Source organism: Kogia breviceps, chromosome 5 (genome assembly GCF_026419965.1).
Source record: "Kogia breviceps isolate mKogBre1 chromosome 5, mKogBre1 haplotype 1, whole genome shotgun sequence".
NCBI lineage: Eukaryota > Metazoa > Chordata > Mammalia > Artiodactyla > Physeteridae > Kogia > Kogia breviceps.
In genome coordinates this window covers 84,988,850-85,015,275 of record NC_081314.1, presented here as the reverse complement: position 1 = coordinate 85,015,275, position 26,426 = coordinate 84,988,850, and the positions used below count along the sequence as shown (strand labels likewise).

General features: G+C 41.1%; 1 protein-coding gene across 3 annotated transcripts; it reads right to left on the bottom strand.

Moving 5' to 3' along the window:
* Nucleotides 1–217: 217 nt before the first annotated feature.
* CD80 (CD80 molecule) lies at nucleotides 218–24,915 on the bottom strand. 3 transcript variants are annotated; one of them, XM_067034543.1, is made up of 7 exons: nucleotides 24,831–24,915; nucleotides 23,197–23,304; nucleotides 14,614–14,931; nucleotides 10,009–10,290; nucleotides 5,738–5,848; nucleotides 4,425–4,539; nucleotides 218–2,607 (listed from the first exon to the last, which is right to left on the bottom strand). In XM_067034543.1, the coding sequence occupies exons 2-6, from the start codon at nucleotides 23,294–23,296 to the stop codon at nucleotides 4,463–4,465; spliced, it is 888 nt and encodes a 295-aa protein (XP_066890644.1). In that variant the 5' UTR covers nucleotides 23,297–23,304; nucleotides 24,831–24,915; the 3' UTR covers nucleotides 218–2,607; nucleotides 4,425–4,462. The 3 variants fall into 3 exon arrangements, with proteins under 3 accessions (XP_066890644.1, XP_066890642.1, XP_066890643.1); XM_067034541.1 differs by having other exon boundaries at nucleotides 467–2,607; nucleotides 5,738–5,851; XM_067034542.1 differs by having other exon boundaries at nucleotides 467–2,607; nucleotides 5,738–5,851; nucleotides 23,197–23,301; nucleotides 24,831–24,840.
* Between the last annotated feature and the right edge of the window lie 1,511 nt (nucleotides 24,916–26,426).

Below are 26,426 nucleotides of genomic sequence, written 5' to 3'. Positions count from 1 at the left end.
ATTATTTAACAACAGGTATTAGCAGTTAAAAGGATACACACCAGCACATTTTCACCAGGATTTACATATTATTGCCACACTCCCAAAAGCATGTTTTTCTTAATTATCCCATTCATATATTGCTGACAAATTGGTACTTAGTCAATCTGTTTATTGTTCTATTCACAACCACATTGAGATTAAATCCTTCAACTTATAAAATCAGATGGTTGGTTTTAAAGTAATTTTATTCATATCACAAAAATATCAGAATAATAAAAGTAAAAAGTACTATTCCTTGAAAAAATAGTAGTAACATTTATTAAATGTAATAAGCAGTAGTTTACTATAATTTATTTAAAGTACAAGTAAGCTGTCTCTTAGGTTTGTACTGTTTTGTGGTTACTTCTAGAGGTCTCCTTTTGATCATGTCCAAGGATTATGAATCTTAACTAAATGTGGCAACTCCTGTCGTGGTTTTATTTTTGGTTGCTGTTTGTTTGTTTAAATTCTTGTAATTTTGTTCTGTGAGCAACCGTTTAAAAGTGTACCTCTGTTCCTTAGACTATATAGAGTAATCTAGCCCCTTTACAGCTACCAAAATTAAACGTTTTAAATCCAGCCCCATTTGAGAAACATGGTCAACTTGCTGTGCAACTCCAGATTTTCAAATGAGAATGTCTGATTGCCCCAGGTTAAGTCACGTCCACTCCTGGTCCAATGAGCATGGAAAGCAATTTCAGAGAAAGAGGAGTCATGAGTTAAGTAATGTAGGAACAGCAATTGGCCACTTCTTCTTTTCAATTCTCTGCTGATGTCAGAGGGATCCAGAAATACCATGGAGGAAAAGCCACTTTAGAGATCTAAGGAAGCCCTATGGAATGCTGTTTTCATTACTTTAATCAGTTCCTGCTAAAGACAGCTTACTCTTTAGTACATACATAAAAGCTATCTCATTTTAAATGAGAACCTTCTCATAAAGATTTTACAAATGAGATTAAACTAGCATAAAGCCATTTAAGGAGAGTATCAGTCCAATGTGAACTAAACAAATTATCACTCTCCAACCTTACTATTGCTTTGAGGTGTAAGTCCCCTACATACCAACATTCAAGTTGTGAACTGTTTTTTTTTTTTAATTTAACTAAAAATAAATTTTAATTCCTTTATATGTCTTTGAAGTAACAATAGATACACCAATTTTTATTACAAAAATGAACTTATGAAGCTGTTTTCATTTGCAGGTACTTTCTAGAACAAGTTATTGATTAGTTCATAAATTTTAAATAGAAAAAAAAGTTTGTTTTGTACACGTGCACAACTTTTGCTAAATCTTTTCTTAGAGAAGTTTGCATTTTCCTCAACAGTTTATTGGTTGTGTCAGTCTTAACCACAGAGGTTAGCAGTGTGTATTAAGTATTTTGCTATGCCCTTGTTCTCTAATACAGTATTTACTTTGGCTTACCAAATTTTTCCAAGGAATTATCAAGAAGCATTCATCTGGGCTTTTCATAGTATTGATTTATTTTTTAGTTGCTCCCTATTAAAAGAAAAAAAACCAGTTCAACAAAATCTATTCTTGTTTGACCTGGTAAGTTTGATTTACTTTACAAAACAAAAAATAAATTCATTCTGTTTGCACTTACTAACAAGTTGCGAACTTTTGAAGATCCGAACGTGTGTTCGCATGTCCAATCACGTAAGTTAGTTCAGGTGTCTGGCATACGTTGTCACGTGCATGCATCATTATGCTTTTGTGTACTTTACAGTACTGTATAGAGTACAGTAGTAACAGTATCTTTACTTCAAGCCCAGCATGTCCAGAAGCAAGCGTAAAATCAGCGGTGTATAGCCGCTGTGTTAGTCAGGTACCTAAGCTAACTTTGTTGGACTTACAAACAAATTGGACTTAAATGGAACTCATTCGTATGTAGGGGACTTACTGTATAAGTCATTCATTCTACCTGTCAGAGGAAATTAGTTTTAGATGGATCTACTTCCTCCTGGACCTAGTAGAGAAGTGGGAGAACAAAGGAGAGCACAATGAAAATGAAGTACTGGCTAAACAGTAATATTTCCATTATCCTCATCTAGGTGTACATACACCATACTTCCCACACATTAACATTAGATCGCTTTTAACAACATAACATCCTTCTCCATTCCTTCATCAGATCAAGCCTCTGAAATTGACCTGATTGATACTGGATAAATTCTGTTTCCAGAAGCACTTTGACTGATGCGTGTGTGTGTGTGTACACACACATACCAGTTAATAGCACAAAGCTGGATTGATGAAGGAAAAGAGCATCAGAGCCAGGAAATCTGGGTTCTGGCCCTGGCCTTTACAATTCAAGTCACCTTCCAGGACTCGATGTCCTTGTCATTAGTAAGAGTAGTTAGTATTCACTAGTGTCTCTTCCAGGCCTAAAGAATTCTGTGTTTCCAAAATCCTTGGTCAGGGTCACCAGAGCTACTTCTGTCCCCATCATACTCCTCTAATCACTTTCAGCAAAGCCACTGGAGTGAAGAGGCTCCTAGAGAACAGATGTATGAAGGTCGAGGTGGGATAATCCTGGCCATTTGAGGAAGCTCCAAGAAGACGTCGATCTCAGATGGAGGTGGGACCTGAAAAAACATTAAAAATTTTTATATTTTTTTTATCACAAGTGTATTCCCAGTTTGAGGTAACATTGTAGATATTAATCTTGATGGCTAAAGAACATAAAGGCAAGTCTAAATTATGGGAGAATTTAGGACAAGTCTGACAATTTTTACTACATGAAATATCAGGCAAATATTAAGCACCAGCTATCACCAGCCAACCAAACATTATAGATCAAGGCACTCACTCACCTATGTGTGGGGCAAACAAAGGTGTATCAGGCATGCTTGCTCTTCTCAGTAAGCCTACAATTTGGTAAAGGATATAAGACACGGCACATGAAAATAAACCCAGGGTGGAGAGTGGCGTGCTAGAGAGAGCGCTGCTCTAGTGGTCAGGCAGAACTGCTTGAACTGGGCAAGATGGCCACAGAATGCTTGTGAAGGAGACTGGGTTCCTGGCTTCATTATGAAGGATCAGCTGACTGAGCAGAAAACTTTTAAGATGGAAGGAAAGTCAGGGAAATGCTAGGTAACTGCAGAACTGAGGGGAACATCCTGGGAAGGGCATCCTGGAGAATGAGCAAGAAGTTGAAAAGAAAGGATAGGAAGCTGAGAGACTGCTGTGGGGAAAATATATGCATAGGCTGCTATGCTGCTGTGAAAGGAACCTGAGCTTGATGTCGAGTTTGGGTCCTGGTTTTGCTCCTTATTTGTCTGACTTTAGGCAGATCACTCAACCTCTGGGAGCCTTGGGTTTCTCTCCCATAAAACGGAGATAGAAAGATCGTGCTCATAGAGATTTTTATATGGTGAAATGAAATAATGCGTTTGTGAAACATAACCTGTTATGTAAGTCTCAGGTATTATAGTTCACTTTCTTTTCTTTTTAAAGGTTAACTCTGCAGAATCTCATTTTTTAATGCCGCTGTTACCCTAACCTTCACAAGTCCAAACTGTTTATGGAAACTGATTTATAGTGGTTTACCCTGGTCCTGATGTCAGTCTTTTGGATTCTAATGTCTCAATGTTCTCTTACCTGAAAAGACCTGGGGATTTTAGGATAGCACAAAATTGATATAAATTAATAGTGTGATTCACAAAAGCTAATGCTGTGTTTAGGCTTTCTTAACATCCTTGGATGAATAGTAACTACCCCATGGTATGTAGAATCAGATCAAATCTAAAGTTTTGGACACCATTTATTGACATTTAGTGTGTTCACATGGAGCTTCTGGAAACTGCCGTGTGAAGAACAATAGAAACAACTGAGGATGTTTAGGCTGAAGAGATCAACTGGAATGTGGAAAGTAAAAAGTTCTGAAACTTTTCCTGTGGACCCTGGGGTCTCTTCTGTTTTTAAGTGAGAAAATGACACGGAGAGGTAATTGTTTATGAAATTCTGCTCTGTAATTGGGTCAGTGGGAGATGACTCTGTTAGTAAGAGGCAGACAGATCAATGAGATGTTACTGAATTAGTACAGAGTGACCCCAGTCTGTGTCCAACAGTACTGAGGGATACAGGGAAAAAGGAGTGATCAGAATAAGGAGATAGCCCAGGAATAGTACACATGTTTGACAGATCCTGAAAGACACTGAGTTGACTGACAAGAGGGGAACATTTCAAGATGGCACAATGGCACGGCAAAGGAAGAGGTTACAATAAGCAAATTTTATGTGGGGAGAAAGGAGAGAGGTGCCAACCATCTGTTTAGAGTACATTGAATGTGGATTTTGAAAAGGTGTAGCAGTAGAAGATCTTAAATTTGGTACTGAGAGGAAGAAAACCCTGTGTTCATGAGCACAAGATCTCACATATCCCACACTGGTAGAGAAGATACCTCGAGGTGTTCTGGTCAGCCCAATCCTTCCACAGATCCTATGTAGATGGGGAGATCCTTTCCATTTCCATGCTCTCCTTATTCCTCCTTCTCTCTCTCCATCTTGCCGCATGTCCTTGAGGACAAAGCACAAGCAATAAAACTCTAGGTAGGTAAGTTTCCCTTAAATCATGCCCGTGTATTTCAGCAAAACTTCAACTGGCTTAGAACTAGAGTAGTGGTTCTCAACCAGGGGTGATTTCCACAGACACCACCACCATCACCCCCCGGGGGACATGTGCAATGTCTAGAAACATCTTTGGCTGTCACAACGGGGGCAAGCTAGGGATGCTGCTAAACATCCTACAATGCACAGATCAGCCCCCCCAAACAAAGAATTATACAGCTCCCAAAGTCAATAGTACTAAGGATGAAAAACTCTGGAGAGGTTCACAATCTGTATTAGAAACATCCTTGAGCCCACCAGACCTCTTTATCCTACCCATGGGGTAGGCTGTTCATAACAAAGAGTCTCTAGTCACTTCCTCGAGCCTTGACATTTTTTTGTGCTGAAAGTTGGGGAAATCAGCAGATGTTGGTCTTCCAATTTTCTTTGCTCGGTGTACTAGATTTCTACTCCAAGAAAGGTTGGTGTTCCTTCATGGTGACTATAGCCTTAGCTCTGGCCTAGCAGTTCCTCTTCATTTAATTACAGATTGAGGGTAGCATATGTGTAAAGCCGAAAAGTTAGATTCATAGGGAAAAAAATCCTAGATATCTCTTCTTTCCTCACTCCTGATCTTTCATCCAAAAATAAATTCTGAAGAATTGAGAATTGGTAAAATCACCTGTGGCCATATAGTTGCTCAACTACATCTCATTAGTGCATCTTACCTTCCTCCAAGAAAATGAATCTTGCCCTTAAACCTTGTCATTCTGCCTTTCCTCCAATTCCAAATCAAAGATTAGACTACCACTTTGTATCAGATATGTTTTCAATTTAGTTAGCAAGCCTCAGTGTCTCCAGAAAATATTATACATTTAGGGGAAAAATAAAAGGACTAAACTAGAATGTGTCTTGAGGGCAGTGATCTCTCATCTTTGTAACTCCAGTACCTAGTAGAGTACCAGGCACATAGTAGGTGTCCAAGAAATATCTGTCCAGTGAATGAACAGAACTTGCTGAGACAAGTAAAGGAGACACTAAAGTTTCCATAGATTTGCTCCAAAAATGAGAATAAAATAGGCTAAAACCTCGGAGAGGTGCTGACCCATACTGGTAGAGTTTGGGTGTCCAGGAATTGAGATCGTTGTGATAGTACAATATTACTTACTGGAGGACAGGCATGTTAGTGTTACTGCAATGATCACAGAAATCCCACATGCTGAGACTGGGGTAATAACGGCCCAGAGCAGGAGCTGATTATCAGAAGGGGCTGGTTTGGCTGCTGAAGGAAAAGAATAGTGTCAGCTCTAATGTGTTTCCAACTGCCTGATACCCATTCTGTGCCCCTTATATTGACATAACTGTAAAGCATTTTTCACTGTTTTGCCTGGTCAGCTCTCCAAAATGCAGCTTCTAGCATTTTTCTTGCATAACTCTTTAATCAGACACATACTTATGGGCAACTAATACCAGATGTCAGATACTAAATGTGAAAAAGAAAATTTGAACTTTTGCATTTACTGAGTTAAGTTGGCATTAGAAAAAAGATTCTCAGGAAAGCCTTTCAAAGCTATCTTGTCTTCATATCTCATTTCTATAGCTGATATTACTATGTATTGCTACTAATAGTTGATATTGTGTTCTAGATATACCTTATTTTTCCTTCTGCAGCTCTGTCATGCCTTCTCCCTTTTAGGGTGTCCTCTTTAACACACACACACACACACACACACACACACACACACACACACACACACACCTTACAGTTGCTGCCTAAAGCTACAGAAGCCACTTTGCATTCATTATCAGATACACATTTTTCATCATACAGCCTACAGCTTCTGGAAGAATAGAAGAGATCCAGCAAAGAACCAAGCGTGGATGTGGCTTGGTAGTAGGTAGGATCCTCCTGAAGGAGAGCTCTACAAACTGGCTATCAGCTGTAGAACACGGAACAGAGAAAAGACAGGGCACACGAGGAAGGATACGGGTGGACGTAGAAGGGTGTTTGCGGTACTGCTGTCAGTCCCTGCTGCTCAGGAGCAACAGCTACACCATTTATTTTCAACCCCTTTGAGGAATAGTTAGCAACATCTGGGGAAGGGCAGGGACACAAAGGAATATTAGCAGCTCATCCTCTTCTGATTTCTCTGGAATGGCTTACAAATAAATATTGAGCATTTACTAAAGTACCGTTTCTCATTTTTCTGATTACAAGCCTTGGGGATAAATTTCGGTCTTTAGCCTATTGGACTTCTCATCAGCATTCGGCCCAGTTGACACTTTTCCTCCTGGGACGTCTATGACACCACATTCTTCAGTTTGTTTGTTGTGACTCAGTTTTCTCTGTAGGCTCTTCTTCCTCTTCTTGTCCTTTAACTACTGTTGTTCCCCATGGTTCCATCTGTGGTCCCATTCTCCTCTCACTGGCCCCAGTAATCATGGGGTGATCTCATCCACACCCAAGTTTGGAAACACCAGCTGATTTCTAAATCCATATACCATATTTCTGATCTCATTTCTGAGCCCCAAATTTGTATTTCCAGCCGTTGACTATATGGTTGGATGCCAGCATCTCCACCTGACTAAAATTGAACTCAGTATCCATATATTCTTTCCAAAGCTTATCTACCACCTGCATTCTCCCATTTCAATGAATGGCAACACCATCAGTGACCCAAATAAAAGGGGAGGCTTGCCTTTGTGCTCACTGCCCAGTAGCTCCCACTGGCTTTCTATGCTGTATTGAGAAAATCTCTGCAACTGATTCCTTTTCTCCAAATCTCCTGCAGCAACTGCCTTCGTTCAGGTTTTTCTGATCTCCAACTTAGTCGACTTTATTTTGGTCTCGTTGCCTCTGGTTTTCTAGGCTTTAATAATTCCTACACATTCTGCCACAGTGATCATTATAAAATGCACATTTGACCATAGAGCACCTATTACTTAGAGACTAGGGAAAGTCATTTTTTAATTTTTTCTCTAAAACACCAGATTGGGTGGAGACATTGAGTGATTAGCAGGGTTGGCCTCTGCAGACCAGAATGACACCCAAAATAACAAAGAAGCTCTTGTTATTATCCTGGGAGTCTAGATGTGTCACAAGTTCCAACTCACTACTGGCTTCCTCTTGGAGGTCACTCCTCATCCATCCTCAAGCCTCACTCAGCCTGGAAAGAAGGTATGTGTTTAAGAGAGAGAAGGGGGAACCAGTAGCAGCAAACCTGCTCTGTCGTGATGCCTTTTAGGAACCTGGTAAGGCACCACAGGGCAGACCCAAAATCCCAAATGCATAGTTGTGTGAGGACATCTGCACATATAGCTCATTAGACAGCCTGAGTGGGACTGCCTGATTCACCCCTTCCACACACACACATATACCTTCCAGTACATCAAGGGTTAACAAATTGGGCAGGCCCAGGCTAAAAGAGCCATAGACCCAATCTGTTTAATTCATAAATTTGGGGTAAACAGTGGGTATTTAAATAGTAAAGCTTTATTCACATTGACTTATAACTATTCCTATCAACTATACACCTAATTTACGTTTGTTTATGCAGTCACCCCTTGACCTCCCCCACAAATGCATTATTTGCTTTTGACTCTAAATGATACTTGCCATCCAGTTCGTGAGATCTGAAGTATTTAAAGCTCTCTGACCACAAAGACACCACTGGTGCCTAGCAAGATGCTTGGTATGTGATAACTACTTAATAAAAACTGAATGAAAGAAGGAATGATTAAACACATACTGTTAATCATCTCTCCGTTAGTCATTGTGAATGTGGACCAAATAGGACAAAGAACTAGTATTTTGAATTATTGTGAAAAGGGATACTGCTCATCCTTAGCGTGAAGGAAGAATTGAGAGAAGGCAAACTAGGGAAAAGATGATAAAACTGGACAGTCTAAATCATCTTTAAATAATAGCTCCATCCTTTTATATAAAGGACTGCATTCTATTTCCTATAAGTTAACAAACTACCACGCACAGGCCAAACCTGGCTTACCACCTATTTTTTAAATAAAATTTTGTTAGAACACAGCTATGTCATTCATTTATGTCTTTACTATGGCTGCTTTCATGCTATAACAGCAGAACTGAGTTGTTGCCAGAGACCATATGACCTGTAAAGAATAAATATTTACTATCTGGCCCTTTTCTGAAAATTTTTGTCAACCCTTGCCCTAGAATATCATATGTACTCATATTCCAAATATAAATGATGTCCAAAATAAAATATAATTGAAGCTGCTGTTACTAATTTGTGTAATAGTGTCTACCTTAGTCATGATAATCTAAAATTGGTTAAATAATTATACATCAATAAAGTGACAAGAATGCGGAATTATTTTTTTAAAAAACTTTTTACTATAGGATTAAAAATTCATTTTTATAAATTCTTTAGAATACATAAGAGATGAGTTTGGACTATTAATAAAATCATGTCAAAATTTGGACTAATTTTCCCCCAAAATTTTATCTCATTACCTATTGAGGAAAATAAAGAATCCACTCAAGATAGAAAGATCTAGGGTAAATCATTCACTAAGATGAACTACTAGACCATCTAAAATATCTCCTCTACTACAAGCAAAAATAAGAGGAAGATGTAAGACATACTACACATAATATACTCGATGTATAAATTTTACTATGCAGCCACAAAACATATTGTTATAAGTGGGGCTAGGGGTGGGGAGAAGCCTGGTGGTGCTCCATATAATCAGCCAAACAAGTTAGAAATGTATTTCAAGTATCTGAGTTCTTCTGTAATAACCCATTATGGGTTTAATATGCATAAATTTATAAAAGCCCCTTTTTCCATTTTATATTTTCAGATGATTTCACCTCTTGGGGAAAGAAAATTCTATAAGTTTACTACATGTAGGGTAAACTATTTGGTCACGGTTTTGGTTAAAAATGACCAATTTTTTCAGGCATTGTCCTCAAATAGTTTGTCATTCACCTTCTTTACCAGACTTGGTTCTGAATGACCCAGTAGTTCTTAAAAGCTCCATTCACCCTCAAAAGACAATGATTTGACATCATGGGACCATGGGGAGGGGGCCCCCAAAATGAAAGTGCCAAAGCCCAGAGAGCAATTCCAAAGAAGGACAATTTTTAGTGCTTTCAATCACAACAATATTGTTATAATAACTTCCTAAGATGTTGACTTGATGGATAGAACTTACTTGGATGTCTAAATTTTAGAATGTTTATTAAAGAAAATAAAATTAGTCTAGTAACACAGTCAAACCTTGTACAGTGACCTTAATAAGTCATAGTAATACTTTCATCATTATTTTATTTGCATGTCTAAAAATACTGCAAAAGAAATACTATCAGAGTTGATATACATAATTCTGTGATGCATCTTGCTGAGTTATTTTCTTTTTAGACTCTACACAGCAGAAACTTCCCAGAACAATATCACTTACATTTTTGCCAGGTGAAGGTCTGTGACACTGTTAAGCCTCCATACTTGACAAGACACACAAAGCTGTGGTTGCTTGTCATATTGAAATCCAGTTCACTGCTAATCGTGTAGAGCTCAGTTTCAGGATCCTGGGAAAGTGTTGTATTGGTAGAATTTAATTCTTCTCCATTTTCCAACCAGGAAAGGTGAGGCTTTGGAAAACCTCCAGAGGTTGAGCAAATTATCCTTCTGATGTTAGGAAATGGATTTCCAAGATCAGTTATACTAGGGATAGGGAAGTCAGCTGAAGAAAGAAAAAGGCTGTAAGTACATATCACTACATATTTGTGTGTGTGTTTATATTTTTAATAAATACCTAGTTTTAATAAGAATAATACAGTTCACAACTTCCCATGTCATTAATATTTATGTATAATCCAAAGACTAACTTTGGTTTGAATTGGTTATATCAATTCTTCATAAGGAGGTAGGAGGGCACTTATTAAAGAAAGAAGTAGGTTCATGTGAATAAATACTGACATAGTATCAATACTTGCATTTGTAAGAGGTGAAGAAAAAACAATAGACAACACGTTAATGTTTCTTAGGTCTGGACATTATCTCATTTTGTCTTTACAACAACCCTAGGAGGTAGGTTGTAGGTAGGTTGTAGATCAAAAAAGGTCAAATATCAGTAATTTCATATGATTTAACCTAATACAATGTTTCACTTTATAAATAATCAAATTGAGGTCTAGAGAAATCAAAACCAATAAGTGGCAAAACTGGGATTTGAATTCAAGTTTTTCTGATACCAGACCTTTCCCTTCCCCTGACTTCTTTTCTTTTCTTTCTTTTTTTTTTTGGAGCTTCAAACATTGCTGTTTTATTAAAACTTTAAAAATAAGATTATATTGAAAAATATATTCTCAGAAAAATACTAATGCCATGGTATTAGAGATATAAACAAGCAGATTAAAGTATGTCTGTCTTCTTTTCTTTTCCTTTCCTTTCCTTCCTTTTACTTCTTTTTCTTCTCTTTCTTCCTAATTTTTGAGGTATACAAAGTAGCTCTCTTATGTATCTATTTATTAATTCATACTATACTGAACACCTGGGAACCCACCGTCCAAACTGAGAACCAGAATATTGACAGTAACTTGTGTAAATCTACTTGTATGGTCTTAACTTTACTGTCTCCCTACTTCCCACACCTGAGGTAACACTACTCTAAAGTTTGTTTAGCATTACCTTACTTTTTCAAAAGTAGTCTTTAATCAGATAAACCTCTGTCCAAATTTTACACTATTGAGCCTGTAATCTCAACCACTGTACTTTCCTGATTCCCTTGCTGTTCTGATATGCCTTATGAGGACAGAGAGACCTTCCTAATATTCCTCCAAGGTACTTTAGGCACTCTTTCATTTGTGTATTTGCCCCCTAATAAGATACTAAAGTAAAGCAAAGCATAGTGAAATGACTGCAGGGAACATAGGATAAAACTCCCCTCACCTCTTCCTCACGTATTGTTAGGCTTAAAGAATTTACACTTCTTAGCGTAAATGTGGGGAACCAATCCCCCCATACTTCATCTTATGTATTAGTTTTATTTTCAGAATTCAGAGTCTCACAGAGAGATGTAGTATAGCACAGTGGTCATCAAGACCAGGTTTTTTGTTTTGTTTTTATTTATTTATTTTTGGCTGCTTTGGGTCTTCGTTGCTGTGCGTGGTCTTTCTCTAGTTGCGGTAAGCAGGGGCTACTCTTCGTTGCCGCGCACAGGCTTCTCATTGCGGTGGTTTCTCTTGTTGCAGAGCGCGGGCTCTAGGCACGCCGGCTTCAGTAGCTGTGGCATGCGGGCTCTAGAGTGCAGGCTCAGTAGTTGTGGCTTACGGGTCCAGTTGCTCCGCGGCATGTGGGACCTTCCCAGACCAGGGCTGGAACCCATGTCTCCTACGTTGGCAGGCAGATTCTTAACCACTGCACCACCAGGGAAGTCCCAAGACTAGGTTTTATAACCAGTTTTGCCTTTTAACACTGGGCCAATTACTTAACCACTTTTAGTCTTAGTTTGCTCATCTGTAATATGGGGATAATAATACCTGCCTCCCAGCATTGTAAGAATTAAATGACATTGTTAATATAAATCACACAGAATAGAGCCTGACACACAGGAAGTTAGTTAATAGACTAATGTGAGTCTTAAATTTGTCCTCTTTTAAATGAGTTCCCTCATTTAAATCAAGTTGCCAGGTGAAAGCTTCCAGGACTGCCTGGTGGCACAAAGCTATGACAAGTGACTATAAATGCCAAGAAAAAGAAAAACTTGGATTTGGTTAGGGATAGAGTCACCTTTCTTTTTTGAATTAATCCTGTTCCTAAATTAAGTTTGACATTTTCTCGAGCCATTTTTAGTTGACATTATTATTTTTTACTCCTTTAACTTTTCCTATAAGATCAAATAATTACACTGGTTGCTAACAACAAGAATATTCTGTTTGTTTCTCATAACATCAGTATGTTATGTTATAACTTGGAATAACAAGTCCAAGTAACTCATATCCTAATTATGATTCATGTTCATTTCTGCACTTTGCTTTTCTAAGAAACATTTATCCACAAGTATGCCACTAATACCAAGGATCATATTAAAAACCATCTTTTCAAAGTCTGGCTGGGCTTAGAACAGCCTAAGCTCTGTCTCCTATCCCTTCTATAAGGTGATCTGTTTAGAGTAACAGTTCCTAAGGCTTTGCAAGACTGTGAACCATCAAAGAATTCTTCTTTTGTCTCTCATTTTAATCAATTAACCCAAATTTTCACCACTCTTAATAGGTAGGGTAAGAATATCTTATTAGGAAAGGAAAAGGTACATATGTTTTAGAAAGGTAAAAATCCATTAACCTAGTTAATATATTAACTGGGTCCTCAAATATGCTGCTTAATGAAGGCTTTCATCCATTGATACGATGCTGTTATTATATCATTTAGCAAATATAGAGAAAGCAACTTGTCCCAGTTAGCCTGAGACTTTCTCAGTATTAGCACTGAAAATCTCATGTCCAAGGAAACCCCTCAGTCCTGGGCAGAACAGGACAATTGGTCACCTTGGCCTTGCTTCTCAAACTGCAATCCTCAGCAGCAGCACAGGCCTCACCAGGGAGGCCAGACCTCCCTGTTAGAAGTGCCAGACCTGCTGCATTTGAATCTGCATTTTAACAACATCCCTAAGTCATAGGGGGATCATTTTGGAAGCACTGTTCTAACTGACTCAATTGGAAATACCAGAATTGGTTCTGTGTCTAATTAAGCAAGCGGAGTTTCCATTTTCGTCTTCCCTTACCTGATTTTGGTGCCCCACTCTCCTTTTTGAGGCCCTCAGCACTCCCATGCTACCGCTTTAGCTGTCCTTGGTCTCCTATGATAACCTGCTACTAGGGCCTGCCCTCCCTGAAACTCTGCCTCTTCTCATTGGATTTTCTTCTTTATCTTTCTATCAAAATGTACATGTTCTGAGTCTACTTCTGTCCAGATATTCTGTTAGAGAACTAACTATGTATCTAATGTAATTAACTAATACAGGCTAATATGTCTGTGGTGCCATCTCCCCCAGGGAACACATTTTTATCTTTAACAGTAATCTTGTGAGGAAAAAATGCTGAAATTAGCAGGAGAGGCTATAATAGTGGGAATTCCAGGAATCGACGCAGGTCTGAATTTTGGAGGAGGTGGGCTTCTCAGAACCCCTCACATCTCACCACCATATGATCATTTGCTCTCTCCACGGTTAGGGAATACACAGTGTGAAGTTCAAGATAATTCCATGTAAATTTGGCTTACCTCCTAAGCTTTAGGTATGATCTGGATGTTACAGCTAAAGATTCAACATAACTGAAGACCAAAACCAGGGAAGAACAGTGAAGACTCACTAAGGATCCACTTAAGTTAACTGATATCAAGGTTAATTATTATCTTTTATTAAAAGGTATGAGCCTTTCCACTAAAGCCTCAAGTGCCCAGGAAGAAAAAGAAATGTGTTTGAATTTCAAGTATGAGGGAATGTCCCAGGGCTGCCATTTCTCAATGAGGGCTCAGGATATACTAGTATCCTCTAGCAGTATCACCTGTGGTTAAGTCACGGCTTCTTCCTACCCTGCCCTTCACAGTTCTCTAACATCTAACTTTGTAGGAATGACCGTTAGAGGAGAGCTTCAAATATACAATAAATATAATAGTACAATAGCCATAGTATTTATGCCTGCATTGCTCTTATACCTTTCAACATATTTTACAAGAATATATTACTGGATCAAATCCAGTTAATAGTATAGCTACATCAAATCAAATGTGTCCCTTTATGATTCAGAAGATACTTCAGGTCATTATAGTGCTCCAGGGTGACTGTCATGAACTTGGATTGTCAAAGTGCAAGAAATGCAACTAATAGATATGTCCAGGACATCCCAAGAAAACAGTTAGGGTTCACTGTAAAACTAGAGACTCAACCCTAAGAAATGAAGTGAGATATACCCCTCTCTGGTAAAATTTCCACTTAAATCAATAGGAGTATGTCTTTAAGGGCATCAAGAATCTGCCGGCTTATTGAAAATCAGAAAGTTCCACTGACCTCTGACCATTAACTTCACCGAAGTCAAGTGCTCCAGTTTGTAAGACCCTTTCTCAGGCTTCTGGATAACACAGGTGTAGGTGCCATTGTCTGATAGGCGCAGAGCCAGGATCACAATGCAGAGGTTATTGGTGACGTCAGTGATGGTGCGGTTCTCGTACCTGGGCCACACCTTCACTTTTCCAGACATGACAGCCAGCACCATTTCATTATCCTTTTGCCAGTAGATGCGAACTCTCTTCAGTTCTTCAGTGGATATGTTGTAATCACAGGATAGCATCGCTGCTTCTTTCACTGTTTTGGTCACCTGAATAACACCTATGGAGAGACAAACAGAACAAGATCTTATATCTATTAAATATAGATGCCTGCACAAGCAAGAATTTGGAGTTGACGATAACAGAATTGAGTGTTGTATCCAGTACCAAGCAGGATTGGAGTGTTCAGTTTGATTTTGGTTTCTTTGGTCTCCAGTGCTTTTTTTCTCCATTAAAAACATTGTGATTAAAAAATAACATAAATTTTACCATCTTAACCATTTTTTAATGTACAGCTCAGTAGCATCAAGTATATTCACATTGTTGTGAAACAGAACTTTTCCATCTTGCAAATCTGGAACTCTGCATTAAACCACTCCCCTTTCTCCCTCCCTCCAGCCCCTGGTAACCACCACTCAACTTTATGTTTCTATGAATTTTACTACTTTAGATACTTAATATAAGTGGAATCATACAGTATTTGTCTTTTTGTGACTGGTTTATTCCACTCAGCATAATGCCCTCAGGTTCCTCCATGTTTTACATGTGTCAGAATTCCCTTCCTTTTTAAGAATATGATGATAATGACTAATATTCCACTGTATGTATATACCACATTTTCTTTATCCATTTGTCTGTCCATGGACAATGAGAGAGAAGGCACACTAGTCCCAAATGAAGAAGGACTTTAGGAGACCTAGCATATGAGTGCCAAGTACCAGTTAGACAATGTTATCAGTCCCACAGGGATAGGGAAGTCATAGTTAAGGAATGCGAGATTTTGAAGGAATTTCCCTGATCATTTTGGTGGTCTTATTTTACAGATGAGGAAACTAAGCCCAGGCAAGGAAACTGCCCCAGTTTTGCAGAGAACTTTTTGGGCCACTCTCCTTGTCTACTGGTTTTCCCAATTTGAGGCCCAGTTCTAGGATAAGTAAGCCCACACTGCCTGCTCCCAGCTGGGCTCCATCACTGGGCTCTTTTGCTTTGAGAAACAGTCCTTTTCCTTCCAGGCCCAGCTTAACCCCGTGACGTCATTCTGAAATGACCCTCCTCATCCCCACCCGACAAGGCCTCGGTTACTCCTCTGGACAATTTCTGCCCTCTCTAGCTACCCTAAACAGATGGATATCTTGTCTTCATCTCCCTTGGCTATCTGCAATCCACACAACAGGTGCCCTACAACCTAGTTTTGCTAGAGGGTCCCCATTTAAAATATTTGCCCATTTCCCATCAGCATATTGCAGAAATATCAATATTTCAGCATCCAAACTCCATCTTTTTGTTATTTCCTAAGCACTCATAAGTAGCACCAAAAATCCCTGTCAGACTATATTTTCTGGTTTTTTGGTTTAGAAGGCATACTAACTTTTCCTGTGTGTGCTTGACCTAAAAGCAGAGTTCCTCTAAAGCCCTGGCGCTTTCACAACTGACCACCCCCACAAACCCCCCAGTGCTACCATGTTGCATCTTCCCTTCGGTATCCCCCAGAGCCACACAGAACCCCTGGGCAGGCCCATGTCTCACTAGGATAGGGCTCTCATTTCCAGGCCCACTCTCCTTGGGCCGTAGGATCATGGGACACTAGCACCTCTCCATCTCACCAGCTATTCTACCTGCCTCCATCAGACTGGATGTGGCCCTACCGCAGCATTTAGGAAGAGAGTATTGTGATGGTAGGTATTTTCACAGCAGTGTGAAGTACCTCAGAATGATCGAAAGCACTTCTTCCGACAGTCGTGCTGAACGTTGCCAGCCCTAGATTTAGGGAATATAACTGAAAAGGGGGAAATAAATGAAAAGGTATACTTGAGGGGAGCAAAGAATAGTGAAATAACCCAAACTCTCTTTAAAAAGAGATACAACGAAAGCAAAATGATATGTAGAAGGTGCATGGACTATGGATTCCTGTTGATTTGGGGTCTAGTCCCAGCTCGGCCATTTTCTGATTAACCTGTTTCCGCATCTGTAAAAATGTTATGATGCCTACCTCTCAGGATCATTGTAAACTTAAATTCAAATAAAATGATGTAAGTGGAAAAGTCCCTAGTACATAGCAGGTCTTCCGTAAGAGTTTCCTTTCCTCTCTCTCCCTCCTCTCACCCCCAACTTGTACCTTTTGGTGTCTTTCATCCCACTCAGGGGTTATGTCAGACACATGGAACCCTGGTCTTGCTATGGGCCAGACAGACCCCATGATAGAAAGTGGCTTCCTCCTCTGGGGTCCTAAATAACTGTGTCTTTCCTGTGCCCTGTTTATTCCCACCCCAAAAAGAATCCAGGATTTCTAACTCATTTTGACATGTGGTGACATTAGCAAAAAGAAATCTTAACTGAAAGTGAGCTAACTTCAATCATCGTTCTTAAGGAGTTTTTGTCCAGCCATCTGAGGAGAAGTGTGGGTGTTTGTCTAAAGGTCAACAGCAAACCATCAATGGGCTCTTCGATGTTCCTATGTGAGATCCCCTCACCAGACACTGGTGCTGAGGAAGAACCAGACTGAAAAGAGGAACCAAAATCTTCTGGGCAATTCCCACCAGGACCTGGCTTCCATACTCAGGGACTGCTACACGCGTTTAAAAGAAAACAGTCGAAAGATTTCTGAAGGGTTTTGTCCGCTTCAGTGGTTCTGGAGGGGAAAGTCAGGTCTCAGCATTACTGCCTAAATAGTTGGATTTTGAGCTTGCTTTGCCATTTGACAAACTGGCCTAGCAACACCTACCTAACAACATGGGTTGAGGTTTCTGTGAGGGAATGCAAGTAAAACCTTACATGGTACCAGGCACACAACCCGGACCATTGGCTTCCCCAGACATTCACACAGCCCCGTCCCTTGCTTCCTTCAGGGAAGGTGTCCCCTTGAGGTGAGGGGGACCCTCACCTGACCCCTGACCCCACCCATCCTGCCACTTGTTAGCCCCTTGCCCTGATTTATTTCTCTTCGAGCTTGTCTCCAGCTGCTATATATCAGCTGGAGTTACGTTGGGGGCTATGAGAGCAGGGGCTTTATCTGTTTTGCTTGTTGCCATATCTGCAGAACCTAGAACAGGGCCTGGCCCATAGTAGGTGCTCCATAAATATTTGCTGAATGCCTGGCTAAGCATTAGGAGATGAAATCTGGTTCCACCGCCGTGCATTAGAATCATAACCTTTAACAAGTTGATTAAACTCCTTGGGCCAAGATATAATTTCTGCAAAATGGGCATAATACTATCTCCCCGACTTACTTCACATAATTACCATGGGGGTCATATGACACCCAGAGGTAAAGTGTTTTATTAACTGTAAAAGCTATACAGATTTTTTTCATGGGGCTATTTCTCTCAGACACAGCACCTCACATGTTGAATCACACCCAGGATGTGGCCAGAATCACTGTGGTAACCGGCTGACACTTGTACTGAGTCAAGTCCCCAACCCCTGCCCTTCCTGACCACTTCAACTCTCCACTGATAAACCCCCAAGAGAGGAAACTTTTTGCCAACAAGCGTAGAGGTCACTAGTTTTAGACAAATAATGTACCTCTCAAAACTCAATCTACAATGGAATATTATTCAACCAAAAATGGCCTGAAGTACTGATACTTACTACAACATAGATGAACCTTGAAAACATTATGCTAAGTGAAAGAAACCATACACAAAGGCCACATATAATATAACTCCATTTAGAAGAAATGTCCAGAATAGGCAAATTCATGGAAACAGAAATTAGATTAGTGGCTACCAGGAGACAGGGCAGAGGAAATGGAGAGGGACAGCTAATGGGTATGGAGTTTCTTTTTAGAGTGATAGAAATGTTCTGAAATTAGATCGTGGTGATGGTTTCACAGCATTGTGATTATACTAAAAACCACTGAATCGTACACTTTAAAACAGTGAATTTTATGTCACTGCAGAGGGAAAAAAAAACATACAGGACAATTGGGAGATACAATAATAAAATTTAATGTATAGCTTTAAAAAAATAAAACCCAATCTAGGAAGCCATGAGTCTCCCCTAGTTCCTCCAAACTAGAGCAAGGCAGTGTGGACACTGGGCTGGCCACAATGCCCCTTCCTCGGAGGTGAACCCCAGCAATGGTCAGCAGGGCTGTACCACCGCTTCTCCTAAAGAAGAAAGAATCAGGTGCGCACAGCAGCTTATATCCCCGTGTACCATAATGTATCTCACTGAGGACCTTTGTGTGCTTTTTAAATAAAGGTTTTCCCTGACTCTAGAAGAAACACACATTAAATGTGCAAAGAATGAAAAATACAGAAAAGCATAAAAGTCACTTGTAATCCCACCACCTGGAGATTTACTGTTAATGGTCTGTGCGACCTTTAACACAAAGGAAGTGACCTTTTGGGGCCCTTCTAAGTGCTTTTGATTAAGTGAACCAGCATCCACAGGGCTTGTGTGGGCCCCAGGCTGGGTGCTGGGCACACAAGGAGGCTAAGAGGTATCTGCTCTCCAGCAGCTGACAGATTTAGACTTGTCACCTGATTTTTTCATTGCTCCCAACTTTCTCTCCTCTATAGGCCCAGCCTATATTCTCGTTATAAATCTGATCCTTACTTTTGCGTGTCTCCCTAAACAGTATATGTCTAAAATGCTCAGGGACTTCAACAGCTGATATCACAGTAGTCATATCAAAAAGTGTGGCTTTCAGGACGCCTTGGCCAGCAGCATGCAGACAGAACATGGTGGGAGGGGAGAGGCTTTGTTTACAGTGGCACTCTGAGGGCACTCTTTTCCTCTAGCTCAGTGTTCCTCATGAATTCCCCTTTTCCTTTTCCCCCTCATGAATTCCAGGCCAGCACCTATCCTGCATCCCTGTCCTACTCCTACCCAAGGCCTCTCCCCTCCCCTGAGAGCTGTGTCTCCCTGAGAGGAGCCCAGCTCTGAGGAAAAGCTGCCCATGATAGACAACCACCTGTTTCTGGAGCACATGAGTCCAGTGTTTCTGCCTCCACAAACCAAACTAGAAGTGGAGAGGAGCCCTGCTGATCCCACCCTGTGCAGGAAAGAGAGGTCCCCTGTCCTGGGCAGCAATGGATGGGGTGTCAGGGGGAAGTGCAGCTTTCCTATACAGGAGAGGAAAGGAGGGGGTAGTGTGCAAATTCCCTGCCCTGAACAAAGTCCTCCGTGATTGTACTCCACTCTCTTTGTCCAGTCTTGTCTCCCACAGGCCATGCACAATCCACGCCTGCACTTCAGTCTGGCAAATCCTCACCAGTTCTACATCATACACATTCTCCAATCCCTCCATCTCCCTCCAATCCCATTGTTTTCATTGAAGCTATCTATCATCACGTACTATAAGCTACTAAATGGTTTTGGCAGTCACTATGGCTGCCCTACAAGCCATTCTCTATGCTTCAGCAACACCATTTAAAAATATATATATATATCATTTAGAGCTTTACTACTAAAGCTAAAGGTCTTTGGACTAGCGGCATCAGCATCACCTGGCTGCTTGTTAGAAATACAGAAATGCAGGCCCCTCCCCAGGCTCACCTAAGCAGAAACTGCATTTTAAAAAATATATACAGACTTTACCTTTTAGAGCAGTTTTAGGTTCACGGCAAAATAAATGTAAGGTACAGAGAGTAACCCGTATACCGCCGCCCCTGCATGGGCACAGCCTCCCCACCACCGATATCCCACGCCAGAGTGGTACGTTTGTGACAGTCGATGAAGCTACACTGACACATCACTATCACTCAAAGTCCAGTTTACAGTAGAGGTCACTCTTGGCACTGTACATCTTATGGGTTTTGACAACGACATGTATCTACCATTACAGTATCATACTGAGTATTTTCTCTGCTCTAAAAATCCCCTGTGCTACATGGAACTCTGCTCAACATTCTGTAACAACCTAAATGGGAAAAGAACTTGAAAAAGAGTGGATATGTATAACTGAATCACTTTGATGTACATCTGAAACTAACACAACGTTGTTAAGCAACTATACTCCAATATAAAAAAAAAAACAAAAAAATCCCCTGTGCTAGAAACTGCTCTTTAACAAGACCCCCAGGATATTGGCATGTATAATTAAAGTGGGCAGCACTGGTAGAGACCGTGTCGCTCCCCTGCTTAAAATCCTTCTATGGCTTCCCAGTGCCTCCAAATAACATTCAGATCCCTGGCCTTCAGGCCCCATGGAGTCTGGTCCCTGTCTCCCTGCGGCCCCAAAACTGCCCACCTTCACTTCCTTGCTCCTCCGTGTCCCTCACATGCTGCTCCTTCCACCCTCAGCCAGATCACTCTCACCACTGTCCCCTCTGGCAGAGAAACAGAGAGTTTCTCGGTCATACATTCATTTGAATGATTGGTTAATCTTCATCTTCTTCCTAATGACTGTAAATTCCATGAAGGCAAAAGCCAAGTCAATTTTGCTCACAACCTGTCCCCAGGACCAAGAAAAGTGTCTTGTACATAAGAGATGCTCGGTGTTTGTTGAATTCATAAGTGATTAAACAAAAGAATAAACCTTTTCCCCCTGACTCATCCCTACCTTTGTGCATTTGTTCATGCTTGCTCAGCCCGGAATGCTGTTGCCATCCGCGTCCTCCACCGTAAAGCCTGCCCCGCTGCCGCCGCAGCCCACCCTGGTCCCAGCTTTCCCAGGTCTGGGGCGCTTACAGTCAGGGCCAGTCACTTCACTGCTCTTCACTTGCTTGTGGGTTTGTTTTGCCTTCTCCGACTAACATACTCACATCTCCTTGAGGACAGGAATCCCAGGCTCAGTTTTTAAGGCCCACCTGATACACAGTAGGTGTTCAGACAAAAGAAACTCATGGATTCCTTTGTTGACTCAGTATAGCAACAATAAAATCTGGATGAATCTGTAGAACAAGGTACTTTCCTAAATATCTTTCTTTAGCTCAAAGTTCATTTCCTTCCATTTGCCCCTGACTAACTTTTCTGGTATAATTGCTATAGCCTTGGTTTTAATTTTCTTTTTATACTTTCTCTCTTTTTTATTGTTTCTTTCTCCTCACCCCCCTTCCATCTGTCTCTCTCTCTCTCTCTCTGTCTCTCCCTCTCTCTCTCTCTCTCTCTCTCTCTCACACACACACACACACACACACAGATACGCTTGCACGCATGCATGCACACATACCACATTTCTAGGAAGCCTGTAAATATCCTTCTAAATCTTTTAAAACTCATTAAGATTCCCCAGAAGACTCTAGATTGGGAGTGCTGCCCCCGACTACCCAGAAGAAAATTGTAACTGTTGCAAATATTACTGTCCATCAGATATACAAAATCTGATGTGAAACTTGACTCATGGTTCTCTTGGTTGAGCAGCAGTGTAAAATAGCAAGTTTTACAGCTCAGGACAGACAATGTACAAATACCAGAGTCACAGTAATCCCTTCCCTCCAGTGCCCTCCCTCACACCTTAGTCATTCTTGGTGATGGCTGCAGTTTTAAGTAACCAGCGCTTAAGACAAGGCCCTTTGATATTCGGCTCTTTGCAGATTAGGAAACGCTGCAGGAGGCAAAGGCTCCTCTTTATTTTGATGAAACCAGATAGTATGCTGCTCAGCACAAAGCAGATCTTTTATTTGTTCTGACTTAAAACAAAAAGTCAGAGCCACTCTGTCAGCAGGATCAGCACCACCCTTCCCAACAGCCCCCCAAGTTCAGCACCTGAGATGGAACAAAAGCCTCCAAAAGTCAAAATATTCTTTGTAGGACACACCTGAAATACCTATATAGTACGTTAAAAATAACTCAAAATATGATTTGTGCTAAATCTGATACTACTTAATGTCAGATGCCTGTGTTGACAAAGGCATCAGCACCTAAAGCATAAAAATAAATATTGAGAAAATTTTAATATTAAGAAGATTCTATGTTACAACTATCAATACTTTCTTTTCCCCCTTCAACTTGGAAAGAAGATCATCATTGTTTAGTTTTAGAAGCAGAAGACTTTAGCTGTGTTGTCTCATAGAAATGTAGTTTGGGAACCAGAGCCCAAGGCCAGTGCCTTAGCGTTTCACAAAATGTAAACAAGCACCTAGTGGAAGAGATCACAGCTCTAAGCTGTCCTTCTGAATCAGCTTTTGGCTTTGTTAAAATAACACTGCCCCACATTTCCTTTAAGGTCTGTGTTCTTGAGCTAACTTGGCCACTGGCTTGCTGTGTGATCAAGGGCAGGTCCTTTAACCTCTCTGGACCTGTTTTCTCATCCCTAAAATGAACTGAAATACCCTGAAGGTCCCTTCTCTCTCACAGAAGGAGGCAGCACAGAGAACACCATTTCCTCTCTCTAAACCCTGAAGCAGTTGACTCAGTCAAGTTCCTGGAGGTTGCTTACCTGAACAGAAGTAAAAAAGACCAGCCAGCACCAAGAGCTGAAAGAGCTTGAGGTATGGGCGCTTGGGTGGGAGTGTTCCCCACTTCAGAGTGTGATCCATGGCTTCTGCTGATGAGGATGGAAAACAAAAGCAAACAATTTCAAGCCACATGAGACTTGGGCACCTCACAGCTTACACCAGGCAAGGCAGAAGACAATTCAATTGCCCTACACAGAGGGTTCTCTTGCAATGTTTGCAAAACACACTGAGGAGAGGCTGGTTGGTGTACCTGGGTGTCCAAACTCCTAAATATAAAATATTATGGATTTATTTTCGCAACCTGAAAAGGAAAAAATAAAAGTCACACAGGAAGGAAGACTGGACCACCATGGGTTGTAAAACCTGTTAGTTGCCTGCCTGAAATGAGTCAGGGATCGTAATCTGAGCAACCTCTAAATCACGGCACAATCTCGAAGGAAAAGCAAAAATTGGCAGACCTCTGTGGAGGTGACCCTGTCTGTGCATGCATGTTCCAAGAACCAACCACAGCTCTCCCAATGCCAGAAGGGATGATGAAGACTGTTAGAAACACAGAAAACTATAAGGGCCCTGGATATCAGCAAGCCCACCCATGAAAGCTTGGACTCTCCTCAGAACATACCGAAAACACAGAGCACCAGGGAGGGCATATTTTGTCCAAGGCAGTATTTAAGTCACAAAACTACTTCTTTCTTAATATATTAACATAGAAAAAAAAGTGTTTCCATTTTTGAATACTTCTACACAAAGAATATGTCTTCAAGGGGTAAAGGATCTCAATCAACAGAAAAGTGTCAGTAAAAAGGGAAGAGGAAAGACATGCTGAAAACATTACTTATTTATATTATGTACTATAATGTGAGGATACTTATTTATATTATGTACTATAATGTGAAGAAGCTGATTTTTTTTTTTTTTTTTTTTTAGTAAATATATTAAACTTTAGGAATAAAAATGAAAGCTGTGCTCCTATGTGATCCTCTCAGATTGCCACCAGAGACATAGTCTAGTGCTACCCGGGAAATGTTGGGGACCCCTCTTTGAGCCAGTTTTTCAGCCAAACTGGATTGTTTTATCAGCCACACTCCATTTTTAGTCAGGATTAGCTTGGATTCACTTATTCATCAGAATTTTACTGGTTTTGGAAAACTCAAATTCAGGCTACAAAATTAATATTTTCTACCACCTAGGAAACTTAAAATAATGGGCCATAACTCTGATGATGATTCTCCAAGTATGTTGGAATAAGAGACCCCCTGAAGGCCCTTTGTGGGTAAAGTATGCATCTTGGAGGTAAGAGTGATGGTATGTTTGTTTAAAAAGCAGTCAGGTTGGGGCTTCCCTGGTGGTGCAGTGGTTGAGAGTCCGCCTGCCGATGCAGGGGACACAGGTTCGTGCCCCGGTCCGGGAAGATCCCACATGCCGCGGAGCGGCTGGGCCTGTGAGCCATGGCCGCTGAGCCTGTGCGTCCGGAGCCTGTGCTCCGCAACGGGAGAGGCCACAACAGTGAGAGGCCCGCGTACCGCGAAAAAAAAAAAAAAAAAAAAGCAGTCAGGTTGTTGGTCACTAGGTCTACCAAGCTATCCCGTATTAAGATAATAGTAAATGTACTTACTTGCTGAAGAACAAGTCCTCTTTTTCTCTTGTGTTGAAAAGCGAAGGATGAGGCCCCACTTCTGTTCTTTCCTTGCTGTCTCCAAAATACTGGCAAGTCACTCAGTTAACTTTGAGTGATATTTTACAGAGGTGGTATTTCCCCTCCCAACTTCCTTTTACTTGGTAGAGAACTCTGATGTTCAGAAACACTTAAGTCAAAAAAAAAAAAAAAAAAAAAGAAACACTTAAGTCAAATCAGGGGATAAGCAGAGTGTTATTTATGTGCAATTTGAGGAAGCTCCCCCTGATGTCCTGCTGTTCCCTCCAGATGGTGTCACAAACCACACAGCAACCCTCCCTCACCTAGTGCCAGCACTGCCTCAGTGTCAAGGGGAGAGGAAACTGCACTGCCCAGCCTGGGGGAGAGAGTAGAAAGGTGCCCCACGGTGGGAGGGGCCGACCCATCGACTTTGGTGGTCATGGGCTGGCTGTGTCTGTGCTGATCTCAAGTTTTGTTTTAGCACCAAGAAGTACCCCTCCCTAGTCACAGTCATGCCACTGCAGCAGTGGACCACCCATCTCATGTGTAGTGGACACTTTGGGAGAGTGCTTAGCTTACAAGGCCACCCTTACCTACACTCCCACCCCTCCACCCCCACCATCTTCACAGAGTGGGCGCCTGCTAGCCAAGTTGGACATTGTACCCCAGTCACCCCAGCCCCGGTAGAGTAACCCTCAGGTGAACACAGCGACAGAAACAAGGGGTGGGGTAAGGAAGATTTCAGTCCTCCCCTGACAATTTCCAACCAGCCTGCCACCTCTGTGTAGAATTCTGGAGCATTCCATGGGTGAGCAGCCAACCCATGTTGGTCCAGCGGATCTCTTTTGTACCCGTGGAACCTGAGAGCACCTTGTCTGAGCCTGCACCTCTCTTAGTCTGCTTCTGGCGCTGGGGCTTCTCTGTTGCCTTGGCATGGGATCTCCTTGGAAATTCCGTACTGAAGCATGTGCAACTTGGAAATATGAGGCACTTAAAACCCATGGAGCTACTCTTGACCAATAGGGGCTGGAAGATGATGGATGACTGCTTACCACTTTTGTCACCCAGATGGAGAGTTGAGAGACACATTTCATGAGGCTTTCCAGAAGGTCCGGGTGGGATGGAGTACCAGTTGCCTGCAGCAGAGGCCAACGTGGTAAGGCACAATTGTAATGGCTTTTCTTCCTTCCCTGTTTCAATTCCCCTGTCCTGCACCACTGGACTTACATTCCCAACAATCTAGGGCTTTGTAACTAACTTTGCTTTCTGGAGAATCTAGGCTAAGGCAGGAGGGATACTTATATGGTAGAGATACAATAGTTTCCCATCTAAAATAAATGTGTAGAAGTAAAAAGGTGAGTCAATTTAGAGGAAAAAAATAAAATGATAGGAGACATGATATATGAATATGGTAAATACAATACACTTGGTTTTGCCTGTGAACAGGGTGATCTTTGTAAAATGGTGATTCAATCTTTCCTCTCTTGACCTTAGAGCTGTTTCACTCTCCTCAAGCTGATAAAAGCCAGGCTGAGTTAAAACTGTACCACAGGGCAGGGTCGGGCTGGACCCCAG